This window comes from Clupea harengus, chromosome 23 (genome assembly GCF_900700415.2).
Source record: "Clupea harengus chromosome 23, Ch_v2.0.2, whole genome shotgun sequence".
NCBI lineage: Eukaryota > Metazoa > Chordata > Actinopteri > Clupeiformes > Clupeidae > Clupea > Clupea harengus.
The window spans coordinates 12093555-12114121 of record NC_045174.1 but is presented as its reverse complement, the minus strand read 5'-3'; the positions used below and the strand labels follow the sequence as shown (position 1 = coordinate 12114121).

Sequence of the window (20567 nt, the reverse complement as noted above, 5' to 3'; positions counted from 1 at the left end):
ACAGTCCATTCTTTGTCTTTGAAGATGCCTGTTTAGGCCTACGTACATGGACTAAAATTAGTTCTTGACTAAAAATCACAATCACTTAATGCAGGTGTAGACCACTGAATTGATTTTTATTTATCGGTCACCAAAAAAGGACATGTTTTCACATAAACATTCAAACTGAGCTATAGACTACGTGAGACACCAATATTACACACCAGCAGTTTGTCAGATATTCAGATCTGAAACATTTATTAAGTGTACATAAATGTGAAATCTTAATGCTTGTTTTTTTTCATTTCCTAACAGCAGAATACATACACCGTAACATATATACACAGTAACACCAACCATATTACAGTAACAAAGTCAAAATCAAAGATTAAGCCTATACCAGCTAATAATATTCAGTAAAATTCAGCAATTTGTAAAAATTGAAAAAGGAAATTACAAAACAAAAAAAAATTACATAAAACGTTAAGTGTCAGCTAGCTTAGAAAAACATGCATGCATGTATTTTTATTTTATAAAGTCATCTTTGTTTGGAAGCTGTCAGCAAGTCCATTGACATTTGCTGCTGCTGCTGCTGCTGCTGCTGCTGGAGCTGGCTGCCTGTCCTGCTTGTCTACTGCAGACAGAAAAGCCAATATGTCATCACCCTCCTGGGCTCTCATTTTAGACTTTTGGCCCGCTAACTTCACAAGTTTCTCCCGAGCCTGACTCCGGTCTCTGCTGTTGATCCTGATCTTGTACGCCTTCTTGAACTGCTCTATGGCCTTGGCGTGGTTCTTCCTCTTGTACATTAGAAAACTCCCATACTTGTTGTGGCAGTGCTGTTGCTCTGCATCGCTCAGGGACTCGTCTGAAAGCAGCCTGGTGAAAATGGGCTCGGCCCTCTCCAGCTGTTGGCTTTCTCCATAGGCTTCCGCCAGGTGCACCCAGGCGTAGGTGTTTGACGGCTTCAGCTCCACGGTCTTTCGGAAGAGACGGATGGTTTCGGCAATGGCGGCCTTGACCTGTGGGGTGCCGGTCCTCCACCCGCAGGACTTCTTCATATCGATCATGTTTTGCCAGTGGCAGAGACCCATCTGGTGGTAGAGGAAGGAGGAGTTGGGAGCCCTCTTGGCGGCCTCCTCGAGGATTTCTAAGGATTCCTTAGTGGAACCCTCTCTCCTGAAGTATGTGGCAGTGAACCTGGTTATCTGGGGCCTGTCTGGACACTTCATGAGGGCTTTGCTGATCAGCTCTCTGCATTTCAAAGGATTAAAGCCTTGGTGTTTCAGGGCTAAGAGGACCATCACCTCAGCGTCGGTGGGGTCGAGGTCCAAGGCTCTCTGTAACTGTTTGGCTGCAAGGCTGTCTTCGGGGTCGACCTTAACATCCGTCCTGACGAGCTCCTCCAATCGGTAAAGGACCACAGCATAGCCCACGTTGTAGGACACACTGTCAGGCTTGGCTTTAAGAGCCTTCTGGAAGCTCTCCTTGGCCCTTGGATAGAACTTAGCCCCCAACCTTATGAAGCTCCACCCTTTCTCTGCTTCCACGGTGACCTCTCTGCCCTCATCTGTGCTCTTAACCTTGCCTAGGTAAGTCTCCATGTCATCCAGATTGCCCATGTGATGGTGCAGCCAGGCGAAGCTGGAGTAGGTGACCAGGAAGTCCGCCTCATCTCGCTTGTCCTCCTTCAGCAAGGCTTCGGACTTGCCCAGGTATGCAAGGGCGGTGTCGGGCTTCCCCTGCAAGTGACTCACAAAGGCCAGGATGTTGAAGTAAGTGGCGTGGTACTTGCGAGGACAGAACTTGATGCGGTCCAGGAGTTTCTCTGGGATGCCCTTCAAGTCGTTGATGTCATCTTTTTCCACGTTCCATGTGAAGAGACATTCCAAATTCTTTAGTTTGCCATCTCTTGTCACTTTGTCAGCACTAGGGAAAAAATAATGCACGCATAATTACAGCTAGTAAAAACACGAAGCGATTTAGGCTGTACATACAGAGCCATACATACATAAATATACAGCTTTGCCTTGACCCATATACAGGCTAAACTATACTACTATAATATACTACTGTGTAGGTCCGTCCTATATTTTTATTTGGAACCCGTTGGCCTACTGTCAGTATTTACTTTAAGGTTTTCTTCTCTTTGACATGAACTGAAAGAGGACACTTGATTCATTAAAAATACAGTGGATGTTCTAAATCTGTGTTGCAACAAAAAAAAAACATATCTTCTGTCTTTTAAAAGAAGCTGATCTTATTTTTTTATCAGCCTATGCTTTCTAAACTGTGGTGTTGTGCATTGTCATTGTAGGTCTGTAGGCTAAATTTGCATAATGAGAAGCAGGTTTAATTCTTAAAACTTGGTTTCCTCCTTTTCTTTTCTAAGGTTACATTGTGCTATTGACTTACAGAATACGCTTAATTTATGTCTCTTTTCTGTTGTCTTCATTTGCACATTTGGCATTGAGGTGCGAGTAACTTAACATTCTTGCACGACGGGTTTAAGGTTCACCACTCAACATGCAGAAACACGTTGGTGTTGAAACACATTTTCTTTTGTAAGGTTGGCATTGTGCTGCTGACTTACAGTATACGCTTAAGTAAAAGCCATCTTATTGATATGTCTTTTCTGTTGTCTTCATTTGCACATTTGGCATTCAGGCTCAAGTGGGCTATCTCCCAGGCCTTTCTATCTCCCCGTGTTCACAAGAGGTTTCCTCCAGTAAGAACCCCAACAGAAAAAACATGCAAAATAACAGAACACATGTCCATCCCTGACCAAAAATGGACAGTTCACTTCACTTGGTCCCCGGGCGCTACAAGCTGCCCACTGCTCCTGGGGGGTCCTTGAGGAAGGACAGTCCAGGATGGGAAAAAGCAGAAACTAAATTCACCGCGACCTCAGGCTTACCTGCGTGTGTGTGTGTGTCCTGTGTCGTCTCCATATATGCACGTGTGTGTTCCAGTGTGTCGTGTGTGCCATTAAAAACCTGTCAAAGGTCTAAACATTTTTTTTATTATTATTATAAGGCGCTCGTGGGCCATCTGAAAATCACACGCAATTACATGTTATAGCCACAAGATGGCAGCCTTACCTTTGCGCAGCTTGTCAAGGATCTAATGAATGCACAAACGTAACGCACAGGGAATAACTTTAAATGAAGAAAGAAAGAAGGCAAGGGGTGTAGATAGATAGACAGCATTTCTTTGAAAGTGAAAGGTTGTTATCATTACCTCATAGTTTTTGGTCAGATCCAACATTGTTTAAACCAGCATAATAACTTCTTTGTTCTAGCTCACCGCCTCTTCTTTCACATTAATATTTAAACTGAACTATAGACTATATGTGAGACACCAATATTACACACCAGCAGTTTCTCAGACATTCAGAGCTGAAACATTTATTAAGCATAAAGAAAACTAAAAAGAGCATTCATGTACATACATGCTTGTTTAATTAATTTCCTAACAGCAGAATACATACACTGTAATATATATACACAGTAACAGCAACCATATTACAGTAACAAAGTCAAAATCAAAGATTAGGCCTATACCAGCTAATAATATTCAGTAAAATTCAGCAATTGGTAAAACATTTACAAAAAAAAAAAAAACATGGAGACATAAAACGTTAAGTGTCAGCTAGCTTACAAAAACATGCATGCATGTATTTTTATTTTATAAAGTCATCTTTGTTTGGAAGCTGTCAGCAAGCCCCTTGACATTTTCTGCTGCTGCTGCTGCTGCTGCTGCTGGAGCTGGCTGCCTGTCCTGCTTGTCTACTGCAGACAGAAAAGCCAAGATGTTGTCACCCTCCTGGGCTCTCATTTTAGACTTTTGGCCCGCTAACTTCACAAGTTTCTCCCGAGCCTGACTCCGGTCTCTGCTGTCGATCCTGATCTTGTACGCCTTCTTGAACTGCTCTATGGCCTTGGCGTGGTTCTTCCTCCTGTACATTAGAAAACTCCCATACTTGTTGTGGCAGTGCTGTTGCTCTGCATCGCTCAGGGACTCGTCTGAAAGCAGCCTGGTGAAAATGGGCTCGGCCCTCTCCAGCTGTTGGCTTTCTCCATAGGCTTCCGCCAGGTGCACCCAGGCGTAGGTGTTTGACGGCTTCAGCTCCACGGTCTTTCGGAAGAGACGGATGGTTTCGGCAATGGCGGCCTTGACCTGTGGGGTGCCGGTCCTCCACCCGCAGGACTTCTTCATATCGATCATGTTTTGCCAGTGGCAGAGACCCATCTGGTGGTAGAGGAAGGAGGAGTTGGGAGCCCTCTTGGCGGCCTCCTCGAGGATTTCTAGGGATTCCTCAGTGAAACCCTCTCTCCTAAAGTATGTGTCAGTGAACCTGGTTATCTGGGGACTGTCTGGACACTTCATGAGGGCTTTGCGTATCAGCTCTCTGCATTTCAAAGGATTAAAGCCTTGGAGTTTCAGGGCTAAGTGGACCATCACCTCAGCGTCGGCAGGGTCAAGGTCCAAGGCTCTCTGTAACTGTTTGGCTGCAAGACTGTCTTCGGGCGCGACCTTAAAATCCGTCCTGACGAGCTCCTCCAATCGGTAAAGGACCACTGCATAGCCCACGTTGTAGGACACACTGTCAGGCTTGGCTTTCAGAGCCTTCTGGAAGCTCTCCTTGGCCCTTGGATAGAACTTAGCCCCCAACCTTATGAAGCTCCACCCTTTCTCTGCTTCCACGGTGACCTCTCTGCCCTCACCTGTGCTCTTCACCTTGCCTAGGTAAGTCTCCATGTCATCCAGGTTGCCCATGTGATGGTGCAGCCAGGCGAAGCTGGAGTAGGTGACCAGGAAGTCCGCCTCATCTCGCTTGTCCTCCTTCAGCACGGCTTCGGACTTGCCCAGGTATGCAAGGGCGGTGCCGGGCTTCCCCTGCAAGTGACTCACAAAGGCCAGGATGTTGAAGTAAGTGGCGTGGTACTTGCGAGGACAGAACTTGATGCGGTCCAGGAGTTTCTCTGGGATGCCCTTCAAGTCGTTGATGTCATCTTTGTCCACGTCCCATGTGAAGAGACATTCCAAATTCTTTAGTTTGCCATCTCTTGTCACTTTGTCAGCACTAGGGAAAAATAATGCACGCATAATTATACAGCTAGTAAAAACACGAAGAGATTTAGGCTGTACATACAGAGCCATACATACATAAATATACAGCTTTGCCTTGACCCATATACAGGCTAGACTATACTACTATAATATACTACTGTGTAGGTCCGTCCTATATTTTAATTTGGAACCCGTTGGCCTACTGTCAGTATTTACTTTAAGGTTTTCTTCTCTTTGACATGAACTGAAAGAGGACACTTGATTAATAAAAAATACAGTGGATGTTCTAAATCTGTGTTGCAACAAAAAAAAAACATATCTTCTGTCTTTTAAAAGAAGCTGATCTTATTTTTTTATCAGCCTATGCTTTCTAAACTGTGGTGTTGTGCATTGTCATTGTAGGTCTGTAGGCTAAATTTGCATAATGAGAAGCAGGTTTAATTCTTAAAACTTGGTTTCCTCCTTTTCTTTTCTAAGGTTACATTGTGCTGTTGACTTACAGAATACGCTTAATTTATGTCTCTTTTCTGTTGTCTTCATTTGCACATTTGGCATTGAGGTGCGAGTAACTTAACATTCTTGCACGACGGGTTTAAGGTTCACCACTCAACATGCAGAAACACGTTGGTGTTGAAACACATTTTCTTTTGTAAGGTTGGCATTGTGCTGCTGACTTACAGTATACGCTTAAGTAAAAGCCATCTTATTGATGTGTCTTTTCTGTTGTCTTCATTTGCACATTTGGCATTCAGGTAATCCAAAAGTAACGGAAAGTAATCAAGTTACATTACTTTAATATTGTGATACTTGGATTAGGTTACTGAAAAAATGTTATACAGGTAATCAGTATTTGTATCGGAATACATTTTTTGAAGTAACCCTCCCAACCCTGTGTGTGTGTGTGTGTGTGTGTGAGAGAGAGTTGTTATTGTTAAAATGTACCTCATTTCGTCTTGAGCTCCGTGTTTAGCTTGCTCGGTGTTCTCGAGTGATACAATGAGCTGGCACCGTGTGGAACCCGCACTTATACAGCGTCAGTGCCCGTCTACTTAGGAAATAGAAACTGAAACTAACTTCACTCTCACCTATTTTTGCACCGTACATTATGAGCAGAGCCGGTCGGAGGAAGTTGATATGCAAACAGGTTATTATGGGTACACAAAGTGCAATTTGAGAATCTGTTAAAGTAACACTATGCAACAATTTTACACTTTTTGAGGTACGGTTTTATAGGCCACTAGTTTTGGTACGATCCTCAAATTCATTTTGATAGCATATGGTCATGTGAAGGACAGATAAACACCTGTGTCTTCCCCACTAGCCATACAGGATATGCCCTATGTAGTTACAGTGCCTTGCATAAGTATTGACCCCCTTGGATGTTTTACCCTTTTATTGCTTTTATAAATCAATCATGGTCAATATAAGTTGGCTTTTTTGACAAAAAAAATCACAAAAAAGCCCTCTTTAATGTCAAAGTGAAAACAGATTTCTACACAGTAAGGTCAATTAAATAAAAATTTGTAATGAAAAATAAGTGATTGCATAAGTATTCACCCCCTTTAAAGTCACTGACCTAATTCAACAGAGGTCCAGCCAATTTGTGCTAGTAGTCTCACAATTAGTGAAATGGGGATCAGTGTGCAGAAAATGTGTTTCAAGTGATTGTAGTATAACAACACCTGTGTCTGGAAGGTCCATTTACTGGTCAGTATTCAGTAATCAGTATTCCTGGCTACCGTTACACCATGAAGACCAAAGAACACTCCAAGCAACTCAGGTCATGTCCAAGGCACTAAACATCCCCTGGAATTCTGTTAAATCCATCATCAAGAAATGGAAGGAATATGGCACATGTGTAAATCTGCCTAGAACAGGCCGTCCTCACAAACTGAGTGACCGTGCAAGAAGGAGACTAGTGAGAGAGGCCACCAAGACACCTATGACTACTCTGAAGGAGTTACAAGCTTCAGCAACTGAGATGGGAGAGACTCTGCATACAACAACTGTTGCCCGGGTTCTTCACCAATCAAAGCTTTATGGAAGAGAGCCACTGTTGAAAAAAATCTCCACTTTGGTCTCATCAGACCACAGAACCTTCTTCCACTTGACCATGGAGTCTTCCACATGCCTTTTGGCGAACTCTAGTCGATATTTGATATGAGTTTTTTTCAACAGTGGTCCTCTTTTTGATTTATAAAGCAATAAAAGGGTAAAACATCCAAGGAGGTGAATACTTATGCAAGGCACTGTATGTGTACCGGGCTGGAACACCCTGCAAAAATGGAAGAAAAGCTTTCACACACATGACATTGGCAGCTATACTGCCAAAAGACACCAGTTAGTGTGTTGGCAAGCTTCTATCAGTGTCAGCTGGGCTGTTGGTGGTGTTTGCAAGGTTTTTGCATGCCTTTTAGGTAGTTAGCTTACTAGTTTTGGAACAGAACTCCGTATTGCTCCTTTAACCTTTTGCTGCAACCTTAACAACATGGTGCCAGGACAACAGCCTGCTGCTCAACGTCAGCAAAACAGAGGTGATGGTGAACTACAGGAGGCTGCAGGGAGAGAGGCACACACCCTTTTACATCGGGGGCACGGCAGTGGAGAGAGTCAGCTGCTTCAGATTCCTTGGCATCAACATCAGTGTGGATCTGAGCTGCTCACACACCATATGTGTAGGTATGGTCACAAAGACAGCTAGACAGCGGCTCTTCTACCTGCGGCGGCTGCTGTTCGGTATGGACTGTGAAATACTGACCAACTTCTACCGCTGCACAATAGAGAGCATCCTGACTGTCAGCATAACGACATGGTATGGGAACAGCACTGCCCATGATCGGAAAACTTTACAGAGGGTGGTCAGATCAGCGCAGCGCACTACAGGGACTGAGCTACTATCCATACAGGATCTTTACAGCCAGCACTGCAGGAGAAAGGCCAAGAGGATTCTTTCCGATCTCAACCATCCCAGCCACAGTCTTTTTACCCTCCTGCCATCTGGCAGACGGTACAAAAGCAAACGGCCCCACACCAACAGATTCAGAGACAGTTTCTACCCTCATGCCATCAGGCAGCTGAACTGTCCTAACCCCCCTCACACTTAATATGGACAACCTCATACAATTTGCTCTTGCCACTTTAATTTAATTTATATCTTCTCATCCTGTCTTTCGTACTTTCTTTCTAGCCTTAAATTGTTATGCGTAATTTATTATTTTAAGTTGAGCAGACACTGAGCACAAGGAATTTCATTACTGATAAATGCCCTTTTATGAGTACATGACAATAAACTTGAAACTTGAAACTTGAAAGCAATCAGCGATGGCCAAACAGAACTTTCCTAAGTTTCCAAGTCCGAAAAACCCGAAACTCGAAAAAACAAGAAGAAAAGTAAACACTAGTAGTTTTTAGCAATATCCAAACATTCATTCCTACACGCTATACATTCCAGACTGAAAATCGAAGGTGTTATAGGTCCAGCCCTATAATTGTCACCACTTCATGTTTTTTCCCTTTGCTGTAATCCATGTTTTAAAGTCATGTTTTGGTTAAATGTACATCGGCCAATGTAATATATATGCACGGTGGCTCAGTTGCTTGCACTGCCGCCTCACAGCAAGAAGGTCATGGGTTCGATTCCCACATGGGGCGCTGTTGGCTCTGGGGGGGCAGGTCCTCCCTAGAGTGCACAGTGCTCAAGTGGGCTATCTCCCGGGCCTTTCTATCTCCCCGTGTTCACAAGAGGTTTCCTCCAGTAAGAACCCCAACAGAAAAAACATGCAAAATAACAGAACACATGTCCATCCCTGACCAAAAATGGACAGTTCACTTCACTTGGTCCCCGGGCGCTACAAGCTGCTCCTGGGGGGTCCTTGAGGAAGGACAGTCCAGGATGGGGAAAAAGCAGAAACTAAATTCACCGCGATCTCAGGCTTACCTGCGTGTGTGTCCTGTGTCGCCTCCATATATGCACGTGTGTGTTCCAGTGTGTCGTGTGTGCCATTAAAAACCTGACAAAGGTCTACATTTTTTTTTTATTATTATTATAAGGCGCTCGTGGGCCATCTGAAAATCACACGCAATTACATGTTATAGCCACAAGATGGCAGCCTTACCTTTGCGCAGCTTGTCAAGGATCTAATGAATGCACAAACGTAACGCACAGGGAATAACTTTAAATGAAGAAAGAAAGAAGGCAAGGGGTGTAGATAGATAGACAGCATTTCTTTGAAAGTGAAAGGTTGTTATCATTACCTCATAGTTTTTGGTCAGATCCAACATTGTTTAAACCAGCATAATAACTTCTTTGTTCTAGCTCACCGCCTCTTCTGTCTTCACAATCTTTAGTGCTCTCTTTTAGGCAAAGCGTCACTTTCCTTCTTACAGAATTCAGTAGTTTAGACGCTTTTCTCTTTCACTCCAGACATAGGATTTTTTACTCACACGACTGTGTTCCACTGTGTAAGTCCATTTAATGAAATTGGAGGCATGAAATATGATCTAACTTATGTAAACCATTTTCCGATTAGACTTTTAGAGAAGAAATAATTGTATTACAATAAAAAATGTAAGTGATACACGTGCAAAACATTCTAGATTCACTGGCATTAAAATATATATTAATATACAAATACTGCAGAAGAGATCAGGCAAATTGCACAATGCATACTACCGGTCATGTGATTTTTTTTATAATTTACCTCAGATCAACAAATGAAGAATATCATAAATATTATACAATTTAACAAGTAACTCATCTCTGTTAGATCTCATTCTTACTAATAGGCCACAGCACTACCTGCACACCTGTGTGTTTCCCTTGGATTTTAGTGATCACTGTCCATTGGGCTGCATCACAGATGGACGGAGGAAGGGTGCTGCCCCTTTAATTGTTTATAAAAGGTCCCTCAAGAATCTTGATGATCAGTCATTTTTATTTGACTTGTTATCCAGCAATCCTACCTCTATAGAGCTTATTCCGGACGTAGGTGTTGCCTTGAGTCATTTCCTGTCGGTTTTTCATGTTGTCACTGACAAACATGCACCTTTTAAGAAATGTAGGATAAAAAATCTTTTTAATCCCTGGTTTACTCATGACATGGGTGAGGCCACTACTAATAGAAATAAGGCCTGGGCATTAGCAAGATCCACTGGCTCTGCTGCAGCTTGGCAATCTTTTAGACACCTTCGAAACAAATGCACACATTTGGTGAAAATGGCCAAATCCAACTACTTTGTGAATCATTTGTCTGCTTGTGGTAGTAATCCAACAGAATTCTGGAAAACAGTTAAGTCTCTTAAAGGGGTTTCCCCACCTACACTACCCCAGCAGATCATGCTGAAAGATAAAGCAATTAATGATCCTAAGGAAGTTTGTAATGCTTTCAATAATCATTTCATCCAATGCAGCACTTTGTTTGACCTTTCTAATTTCCCTGATGTACCGGATGGAGTGCTAGATAACTTCACTGATGATGCCAGGTTACTGGGAATTGACCCAACCACTTCCTTCTCTTTTAGACCAATACAACATCATGAAGTCCTCTCTGCTCTTCGTAATTCTAAATGTATGAAGAGCTCAGTGGGTGCAGACCAGTTAGACCCACGTCTCTTGAAGCTTGCTGCCCCCATTATAGCCAGACCCTTGACCCACATTTTTAATCTATCACTTTTTTCTGGCTACATTCCTAGCATCTGGAAATCTGCATTAGTGGTGCCCCTTCATAAAGGTGGAGACCCAAATGATATGAACAATTATAGGCCGATCTCTAAACTCCCATGCCTAGCCAAAATGTTGGAATCCTTTGTAAAGGAGCAAATTAGCTCTTTTCTATCTTTAAACTCAATTTCATGCCCCGTTCAATCAGATTTCAGAGCTGGCCACAGTACCATTACTGCAACAACCCTTGTGGTAAATGACATAGCCTCTGCTGTAGACAAGAAACAATGTTGTGCTGCTTTATTTATTGACCTGTCGAAAACTTTTGATACAGTAAACCATGAGATACTTTTTGGCAAACTGGACTCCCTGGGATTTGATAATGTCTCCCTCAGATGGTTCAAAAACTACTTCACGGGTAGAACACAATGAATAGATGTTGCAGGCCTTACATATGAGGCCCTAGTAAGTAATTCTGGTGTCCCTCAGGGCTCTATTTTAGGCCCGGTATTGTTCTCACTTTACATTAATAATATCTGTGACCATCTAGAACATTGCAAAGTCCATTTTTATGCCGATGATACAATTTAGTATGCCTCAGCGCCCTCTATAGATCAAGCAGTTTCAAACCTTCAACATGCTTTTGATTGTGTACAGGATTCCCTAAAGTCCCTCAAATTGATGCTGAATGAATCTAAGACTAAATTCATGATTTTCTCCAATGGTAGAAATAATGTCCCCCCCACTCATAGGATATGCACCCGTTCTGGGACTATTATTGAGCAAGTTCCTTGCTATAAATACCTAGGTATCTGGCTAGATGATAGTCTGTCATTTAAATCACATGTTCTTGACCTAGCTAAGAAGGTTAAAATTAAACTGGGTGCTCTTTATAGAATAAGGTCTTGTTTTACTTTTGAAAACCGAATGGAAATAGTGCAATCAACAATTTTGTCAGTTCTTGACTATGGTGACATTGTTTACATGTATGCTGCACCCTCTACCTTAAAACTCCTGGACTCTGTTTACCATAGTGCTATTCACTTTGTTACAGGAGACGCTTTCAGGACCCACCACTGTAACTTATACAAGAATGTTGGTTGGTCCCCTCTAGCAGACAGGAGGGCAAAACACTGTCTCTTATTTGTTTATAAAGCCTTAGTGGGAAAACTGCCTAATTATCTCATGTCACTTTTAAAATTAAAATCCATCTGTCATAACACACGGTCACAGAGCCTCATCTCCCTTGAAATCCCCCTTACAAAAACTAATATAGGTAAAATAGCTTTTAAGTTCTTTGCTTCCCATAAATGGAACACTGTTCAAGTGGAGTTGAAACTTACCAAGTATTTGTCTGTCAACCAATTTAAGAGCCTTTTAGATGCTAAGGATGTGCCTCAATGCTGTTGTTTTAAATGATTCTGATATGTCTGTGATTTGAATCATTACACATAAAAGTTATTTGTGGGAAATGTGTATGTATCTAAAACAACATACTGTCAACCCTATCCTGTCTGATCGTCACTAACTAGGCCTACACCCTAGCCTGTACGCTCCATTCCTCCATAGTTCTGATTCTCCTGTCTGATTTAAGAACCATTTTGATCTGACTCTGGATCAAGCCACATATCTTAAATCATAATAAGGTTATGCAGAAACTATGCATACTATGTTTTTAGGGGTTAAAATCATTTTCACTGGACTTCCGTGTGTGTGTGTGTGTGTGTGTGTGTGTGTGTGTGTGTGTGTATGTCTGTCCTATTTATGAATGTAAGAAACAGACAGGTGGTAGACAGAAGCCTGAAGACGGATAGATGCTATGAGAGTTACAGATACACACATGATGATGATTATTATTATTGCTTTTATTATTATTGTGTTTAAATTTTGTAATAGATTTGTTCTGTAATCTGATATTTCATTTTCGAACACATTATTGCACTACACATAATGATTTATTTCTCACTTATCATTACTCTATTCTTTTTTATCAAATATGTTTGGAAGGTGCTTTGGACAAAAGCATCTGCCAAATACCTAAACTATAACTATGTATCTTTGTCTGTTCATGTATGTAGGCTAAGTAAGTATGTACGAACAAAAGTTGATCATACAACAAAAGTATAAAGGCAATTATGAAACAATATTATCAAACAATTGTTATTATTTATTAGCAAACCTTTCTTACCTTTACTAATAAGGGATTGGAATGATTTTTGTTTCATAATGGTGACTAAGCTAACCTTTACTTGTTGATTCAGTGCGGCTAAAGCAACTATGGCAAAGTTGTTGTCGTATTTATAATTTTTTTTACTTTACGAGACAAAACTATTTTCTCGGGTATAACCTACGCTAGCCTATAAAATATGTATCAAAGTCCTAATTTTTTAAAGGCTTGCGGAAACCTATGACGCACTTCCGATTCTGAGTTTTTCTTCCGAGTTGTATAACCTTGCGTCATTCCCGAATGCTCTGGAAGTGTCAAGGAGGCGAAGTGTGTATCCAAATCAAGTTGCTAGTAAGTAACATTTAATTGGAAATCAAATATTGTTTTGTCTTATTTGATAATACAGTCACCATGTCTATTCTCTATCTTGGACATATGCAGACGCAAAATATGTCGAAACAGAGTGTTCTGTTGTGGTTGCAAAACAGTATCATACATATGAGTGTAGCGAATGAAAACATTAGTTTCCTGGCTAGCTAATGTTTGGGTTTCAGAATAGTTTTCTTTAAGTACATTATAGTTAAGAGTTATTCGTGAGGCAGTGCGGTTATTCTGAACATCATTTAAATGTGTTGTGTTAAGACTTGCAATTTAACTGTATTAATGCGGAATATTTTGACCATAGCTAACTTGACGTCGCCGAAAAGCTAGCTAGCAACCTGGCTAATCTGATTTTAACTGCTAACGTTAAATAATTATCAAAGTTTGGACACTAAATTAGATAAAAACAACTATCGAAATATGAAGAAATGTTCCCTTATCCAATAGCAATGTTTAATCTTACAATAATATAGCTAGTAACGATAGCTTGCGTAAGTTAAGTAGCTGCTAGTTAGCTTGTGTTGCATAGTTCTTGAAGCTGGATCTGGTGTTACATGGTCCTTGCGTCATCGGGAGTGTACGATAACAATGTATGTTTAAATGTGTTTTATCAAGTTACCGGACCTTAATTTGGCCTAAGCCTCATTTTCTCCTCTTTCTTACTTTACAGAGAGGTCAAAGCTCATAAAAACTCTCACTATGCTGGCGGCGAGGCTAGTATGCCTGCGGACTGTCCCCGTGACGGGGCTGCGCTCAGCGTTGGCACAGGGGTCCCCGGCTCTGAGAACATCTGTAAACAGAACATATCAACCACTTGTGAAACAAAGTCAGGTAAACCGCTGAGTTACTCTTTTACAGCTTGTAGCTCAGTTATCTGTACATTTCAGAATTAAGTTAGGCCTCTATAATGTGATGTTGAAACAAGTGATCTGTTGGTCTAATTCATGATCTTACTCAAAAGTCTAGATGTAGATGTTAAACTTATATATCTGAATTTGCTGAGAGGTTGAGGCTTATTTCATCCTTTAACAAAGAAGAGAAGCTCTCCTGGCAAAGCCTGCTGACAGCAGTTTGTTTGTGTCTGCTGTCAAGTGTTAATTTGGATTTGGAGTCTGCTCAAAAGAAGTCAGCAGCCCAGACCAATAGATCTACATTAAGTGACATGATGTGGCAGTGTTCACTTTGAACTCTGAAATGTAAAAATTATTATTATTTTTTTTATCAGAGCTATTCCACCAAAGCCAGGTTTGGATTCCGTCGATCAAAGACCTCAAGGGAACAGCTCCATGAAGCAGCATTTGAGCCAGCAACTGACACTGCCATGAAAGGTAATGACATTTCACTGTTTAAAATATGTACATATGCATTTCACTGCAGCAGTTCTGTTAAAAATACATACTTATGCACTTTATGCTACTTCCATGGGCATACTCCTTTTGCTTTCTAACACCAACATTTTGGCTTCTCTCTCTCTCTCTCTCTCTCTCTCTCTCTGTACAAGTTGACAATATTGGTAGGATGGTGTTGGCCGGAGGAGCTGCAGTAGGTTTGGGAGCCCTGTGCTACTATGGACTGGGGATGTCTAATGAAATTGGGGCCATTGAGAAGGCTGTGTAAGTCCAATGCTCTTAGAGGTTTAGAAAGCATGACCAATGAAGTCTCAAGATATAATGCAAAAACAGTTACCCTGACCGTTAGCATAAGATCTACTGGGAAATAGTCTTATTAAATGAGATGGATGAAATTAATGCCTACCAATTGTGCCTTGTTATTAAGCCTATTACCTGTTGTAATAGGCTTAATGCTGGGTGCAGTGTTGTTTTGCCTTGGATTTGTTTGTCTTACTAATTTTACCATTATATGCTCTCTGAGAAGATCTCATAACGGGAACGTAGTAGCGGTGTAGGATGAAGGAACTACTACAGTATTAAGAAGTTGCTGAGTGGCCATTAATGACAGACCTAGCTGCATTAATTAGTGGTTGTTTGCCATGTCACCCTCTAAGGTTGTTTGTTAAAACCAAATCTTTTTTTCCTTTACGTATCTGTAGGATCTGGCCGCAGTATGTGAAGGACCGCATCCACTCCACCTACATGTATTTTGCAGGCAGTGTGGGGATGACGGCGCTGTCTGCCGTGGCTGTCAGCAGGACCCCGGCGCTGATGAGCCTCATGATGAGAGGCTCGTGGCTGGTAATGCTTTGCTCTCAGTCTGACATTTGTTATTGGACACTGCTTCCAGCAGGCATTTTTTTAAATTGGCAATTACCACAGTAAATGATTAGGGGCCTCTGCCTGAAGATGGAATTTCAACTTTTTTTTTTTTTTGCTGTGTAAATCCATTTGGATTCTAGTAATAAGTCACCTTGACTGATCAGGAATACTTTGATCCGGTTTAATATTTGTCATCATTAGGGCTGCACAGTTTGGGGGAAAAGTCACATTGCGATTATTGTGGACAATATTGCGATTTGTGCTATAATGAAGAAAAGGTATCAAATGGAGTTGGACTTGCTTGAGCAGCTTAATAGTATCGCCTTCAACTGTACATAAGATGGGCATGTGAACTACATATGTTTTAACTAGGCAATGAAAACAATTGGTATGATATAACCCTGTACGTAAAGGGTGGACATTGAGCTGCCAGCAGGGTTTGAATTGACTTCCCCCTGGACCCCTCCGTTGTATACCCTTGATGTAAAAATGTTCTATTTAATCCTGACTTGTTGCAGGTGTGCTTTCAACTGGGGTTGCAGCTGAAATTATTGTTAGAATGAAGTTATCCTTAACACAATAACATTATATTCATACATTTAGCCCAGGGAGTAGATCTAACTTCATTTGCAGTGAGTAATGGGTCAATTTCAGAACTTTAACCCATATGCAGGCTACAATTAAATTATCCTAATTGTCTTCACATATATAGCTTGACTATTGTACGTGACCTTAAGTCTCAATCATATTAAATATGGGCAAAACGGGCAATATAGACAACATAGCGTAGCCTGCAACATTGGATTTCTGAATTGACTTTGATGGCAGTGCACTGCCAACAAGCCTCCCTGGCCGACCTGGTGTTAAGGTTTACTTAAAGTCTTTATAGCTACGAATTATTATATTGCATTCCTCCGGTGAAAAAGAAATAGCGGTGCTCGAGCCATTGGTCATAAACTCAGCCTGGCATTGAGTCATCCAACATCTTTATCAACGTCATAGTACCGTTCAACAGAAATTTAGGCCATCAGACTTTGTCATCCCTAACTTTCTTTGATAACCCAGAGTTACATCTGAGTAGGTTACACTCCCTTCGTAGTACAGCCGTCACGTACAAATTACCAGATGCATTTGATCACACTGAGACACTGAACCAAACTATCCAACTCAAAAACATACTACATTTTTGTATATGTAGATACACAGTACTCAGGAGTGCTAATACTAATGTAATCCCCCTTGTCCAGGCGATGGGTGCTACGTTTGCTGCCATGATTGGAGCTGGCATGCTGGTGCGGTCCATCTCCTATGAGCACAGTCCTGTCCCAAAACACCTGGCTTGGATGCTGCATGCAGGTATGCTAGTGTGGTTGTGCTGCTGATGTGCTGATTTAAGATGACGCAGCAGCATGTTCTGTGTTGTGCAAACCCTCTGTAGACCGTCAGTGTAGCAGTCAACCTCTAGGGGGCAGTAAAGGACAGGACAATGTCCATCATTGGCTGACGGAAAAGCAGAACAGCAACCTTTTCATATCGATTTTGGCTAAGTGATATCCACAGATATGCATAGATATGGATTTATTTTAGAATATTTTTGAAAATGCATGTCAACATGGGCTGGTGAAAATTAAGACAAGTAGCCAATACGTACGAATTTGTGGACCTTTCATTTTGCACACATGGAGGCATGTTATAGGTTTCTAGATAAAATGGGGAATAAAGTGTTTCTTACTTTGCTCATTCCATGCAATATTGTACACTGATTTGATCACTCACGGGGTGTGTGTTGTTGTGATGGCAGGTGTGATGGGTGCTGTTGTGGCCCCTTTGACACTGCTGGGGGGTCCCCTGATGCTTCGAGCTGCCTGGTACACAGCGGGCATTGTGGGCGGCCTCTCCACAGTGGCCATGTGTGCCCCCAGCGAGAAGTTCCTGAACATGGGTGGCCCACTGGCTGTGGGCTTCGGGGTGGTCTTCGCCTCCTCCCTGGGTGAGTAGGAACTGGGCCAAACATTTAAAATGTTGGCGGAGATAATCCAATGTTGTGGTCAACACAAGTAAACAATTGCACTTTGGCATACTATCAGTGAAGTTAAATGATAGGATGTAATACGATGGTGTTTATAGTAAAACATATTATTAATTGAGCAATGTTTAGTCCAGCAACATGGAATGTTCTTCTCAAATTGATGCTGTATGTTTTGAAGGGATAGGGACAGACCAGACAAAAGCATGACATTTTTTTTTGGTGTTTTCTTTGGTCTTTGGGGACCAAATTAGGATAGGTGCCACTGCATCATGGCACTAGTGTTACCATACGAGGCCTGCGTACCATATTTACTTAACTTTTTCACCTCAAAATATCAGTTACTGTTATTTGACACCTACTGATTTTCTGTTGAGCAAAATAATTATACACATGATTAGAAATCACATTGGAAATCAATGTCATAATATAACAAAAAATATGACCATTTTGCATATATATTTTGTGTATGTTTTGCCCAGAAAGACCACAATACGAGCAGCGCTGCTCATTTTCATTCTGGAAAGGTGAATGTATTAGTGGAAACATTAGAGGTAGCATTCTGAAATATGCTCTTTGAGTGCTGGATTAAAACACACAGGTCATTTTGGACTGTATTTAGTTGTGAAGAAACCACTTGTTTTTACATAAGAGAAATCAAAAGTGTGAAAAACGAATTCCCCTGGGATAATGCTGCATCAGTACTCTTGGCTCTGTGATGCTTTCCACAGATCGTGTTTAATCAGAACCACACACTGCCACTGGATTAAGCTCGGCCAGTTTCCTGTATGGTGATATTTTTAGCAGGCCTGGCTGTAGCATGGCCATATGAGCTTGCCACTTTTCATCTACATGAATAACTCAGGACAACTCTTCATTAGCACAAAAATAGCCTGTACAGAGTCCTCGTAGTTCTGCTGAAGATATCAACATGTGTTCAGTATGAGTTTGTGGTGAGTATATGGTATGCTCACCAGTAGTGATTCAGAAATTCGAAGTAGAATTGACAGAAATAATAAATAAATAAAGTACAAAAATGTATGAAATATAAACAATAATCTTAATAAATATTATGATTTCTACTCTCTGAATAAGTCAGTAGTATTACATGCATGCTATAATGTTCTTGCATATAAAAAAATTAAAATAAAAAAAACGGTCATCCGGTAAAATGACCTGTAATAGTTATTGTTATGCTCAACTGCAGTGGCACCTATCCCAGTTTGAATCTTTAAGACCCAATGAGACCCCAGAAAAATAATTGGTGCTTTTGTCCAGCCTGTCCCCATCAAGTTGCTAAGCCACCTGACTACATGAAGAATAGAATTGTGAGGCCAGCTCTGGACAGCCTGTAGATAGGAAGTGATACATTCTGTAAGACATGCCTGGATCTTAACAAACTGGAGTTCTTCCTCTGTCCACCAGGCTCCATGTTCCTGCCCCCCACCTCTGCGTTTGGAGCTGGCCTGTACGGAGTGGCTATGTACGGAGGACTGGTGCTCTTCAGCATGTTCCTGCTCTACGACACACAGAAAATCGTCAAGCGCGCCGAGACCACCCCGATGTATGGCATGCAGAGATTCGACCCCATCAATAGGTGAGTAATGAGGCTCATCCACCTTATGCTTTGAATAGCTCTCAGTGCCTGTCCATTTAATGATGTAGTACATTGTAGAGCAGTTCATTGCACCACTTTGGACAGTGCTATAGCTCTGTCAGGGGTGTGTATCTTGCCTCACCTGCAGTATGTGTTCATAATCAAAATATACGAACGGGACCTCAAAGCCTGTACATTTACTTGTGATGTGTGCATACATATGTGTATCCTGTCTGGCCTGTCTGTATATTCTGCCATGTGTTGAATTCATTTTTTTAATTTATATTTTTATTTTAGCTGCATGGGCATCTACATGGACACCCTGAACATCTTCATGAGGCTGGTGATGATTCTGTCAGGAGGCGGCAGTCGCAGGAAGTGAAGTCATCCCTAAAGGGCCGAAGCTCAGTGGAGGCTAAGAGCCGTCCCCCAGCAATTAGATCTTAATGTCCGACCAGCAGACACGCGTACACCTTTATGTCAGAGATCCTGCTCTGCTCATACACAGTTAGACTAATAAAGCAATGAGAGTATGAGTTTGGAGTGAGACAGAGGGTTGTGTTTGTTGTCAGGTTGCACACAGCATTGCCAACATTAAGTGTAAATAAGGAAGTGGAAATTGCCTGATTCTGTGTTTTTTGCTATTATTCTCTAAGTGTTGAAAGGTGGCCTATTTTGTGTGAACACCATGGGCCTGAGGGAAGAGATCCAAATCATAGCCTTCTTTAAAAGTCAGCTCAGATTTATGAAAAAAAAGCACACATTTTATTTTGCTATTTATTTAAGATGATGGGTCTTTCTGCAGCAGCAAAGAGTAGATTCAATTTAAGTTTAAAGATGAAGCTCAGTTGCTTTGAAATGCCATTTGTTTCCACTGTCTAATATGTGCAGTGTAAGATTTTTAAGATGCCACCAGCAATGATGTTACATTGTCTGAAGTGGGATAGGAGTCAAAGCAGTGGTGAGTTGCGTTATGATGGTTCACATGCAAACTGTCTCATTTGTTAACACCAATAAAATGGAGATATATGGAATTGTGTTACAGAATGTCTTTTCTTGGGCACGGAGACTTCTTTCGATTATTCATTTAAAAAAAAAAGGAGCAGAGCCCACTTTATCAATTCACCTACTGTTCCGTACCAGCTACTCTCCCAGTTTGTTAAATACAATATATACTCAGATTACAGAAAGTATGGCAGTAACTAAGGTGTGTATGTGACATAACAAACGACACTAAGATGGTCTGGCAGCTGATAGACCACTCAAAGAGACGAGGCTTCTCCAGCGTCCCCGCCAGTCTTGCCACTTTAGTAAAGTACTGGCTGGTACTTCCATCTCCTGATATCGCCATGTGGTTTGTGTGAATGCATTGGCGTGAGTCACTCTGTTCACTTTTCCCGGGTTTGGCTACAGATAATTAGCTGGCTTAAAACAAAAGTGAATACGAGCGCAACAACCCACTTGCCGTGGTC

General features: G+C 41.6%; 3 protein-coding genes across 3 annotated transcripts; 1 reads left to right on the top strand and 2 right to left on the bottom strand.

The window, feature by feature from the left end:
• Positions 1-509: 509 nt before the first annotated feature.
• LOC105905386 (interferon-induced protein with tetratricopeptide repeats 5-like) lies at positions 510-1922 on the bottom strand (the record flags this gene model as incomplete). The annotated part of the gene is made up of 1 exon (XM_031561555.2): positions 510-1922. A coding segment is annotated over one exon (1413 nt), but the record flags the coding sequence as incomplete, so codon positions are not given.
• Positions 1923-3666: 1744 nt separating this feature from the next.
• On the bottom strand, positions 3667-6044 carry LOC105905383 (interferon-induced protein with tetratricopeptide repeats 5-like). Its single transcript, XM_012833381.2, has 2 exons — positions 5995-6044; positions 3667-5065 (listed from the first exon to the last, which is right to left on the bottom strand). Exons 1-2 carry the CDS (start codon positions 5997-5999, stop codon positions 3667-3669), a joined length of 1404 nt encoding a protein of 467 aa, XP_012688835.2. The 5' UTR covers positions 6000-6044.
• Positions 6045-13120: 7076 nt separating this feature from the next.
• On the top strand, positions 13121-20129 carry ghitm (growth hormone inducible transmembrane protein). The gene is made up of 9 exons (XM_012833431.2): positions 13121-13229; positions 13930-14090; positions 14485-14587; positions 14761-14872; positions 15310-15451; positions 16720-16828; positions 17274-17462; positions 18924-19095; positions 19393-20129. The coding sequence occupies exons 2-9, from the start codon at positions 13959-13961 to the stop codon at positions 19475-19477; spliced, it is 1044 nt and encodes a 347-aa protein (XP_012688885.1). The 5' UTR covers positions 13121-13229; positions 13930-13958; the 3' UTR covers positions 19478-20129.
• Positions 20130-20567: the final 438 nt, after the last annotated feature.

Bases quoted from the DNA above. Each gene is read 5' to 3' on its own strand.
- ghitm (XM_012833431.2), top strand. From the start codon at position 13,959: ATGCTGGCGGCGAGGCTAGTATGCCTGCGGACTGTCCCCGTGACGGGG. The intron at 14,091-14,484 runs GTAAACCGCTGA...TTTTTTTATCAG, and splicing joins CACTTGTGAAACAAAGTCAG to AGCTATTCCACCAAAGCCAG. The intron at 14,588-14,760 runs GTAATGACATTT...TCTCTGTACAAG, and splicing joins AACTGACACTGCCATGAAAG to TTGACAATATTGGTAGGATG.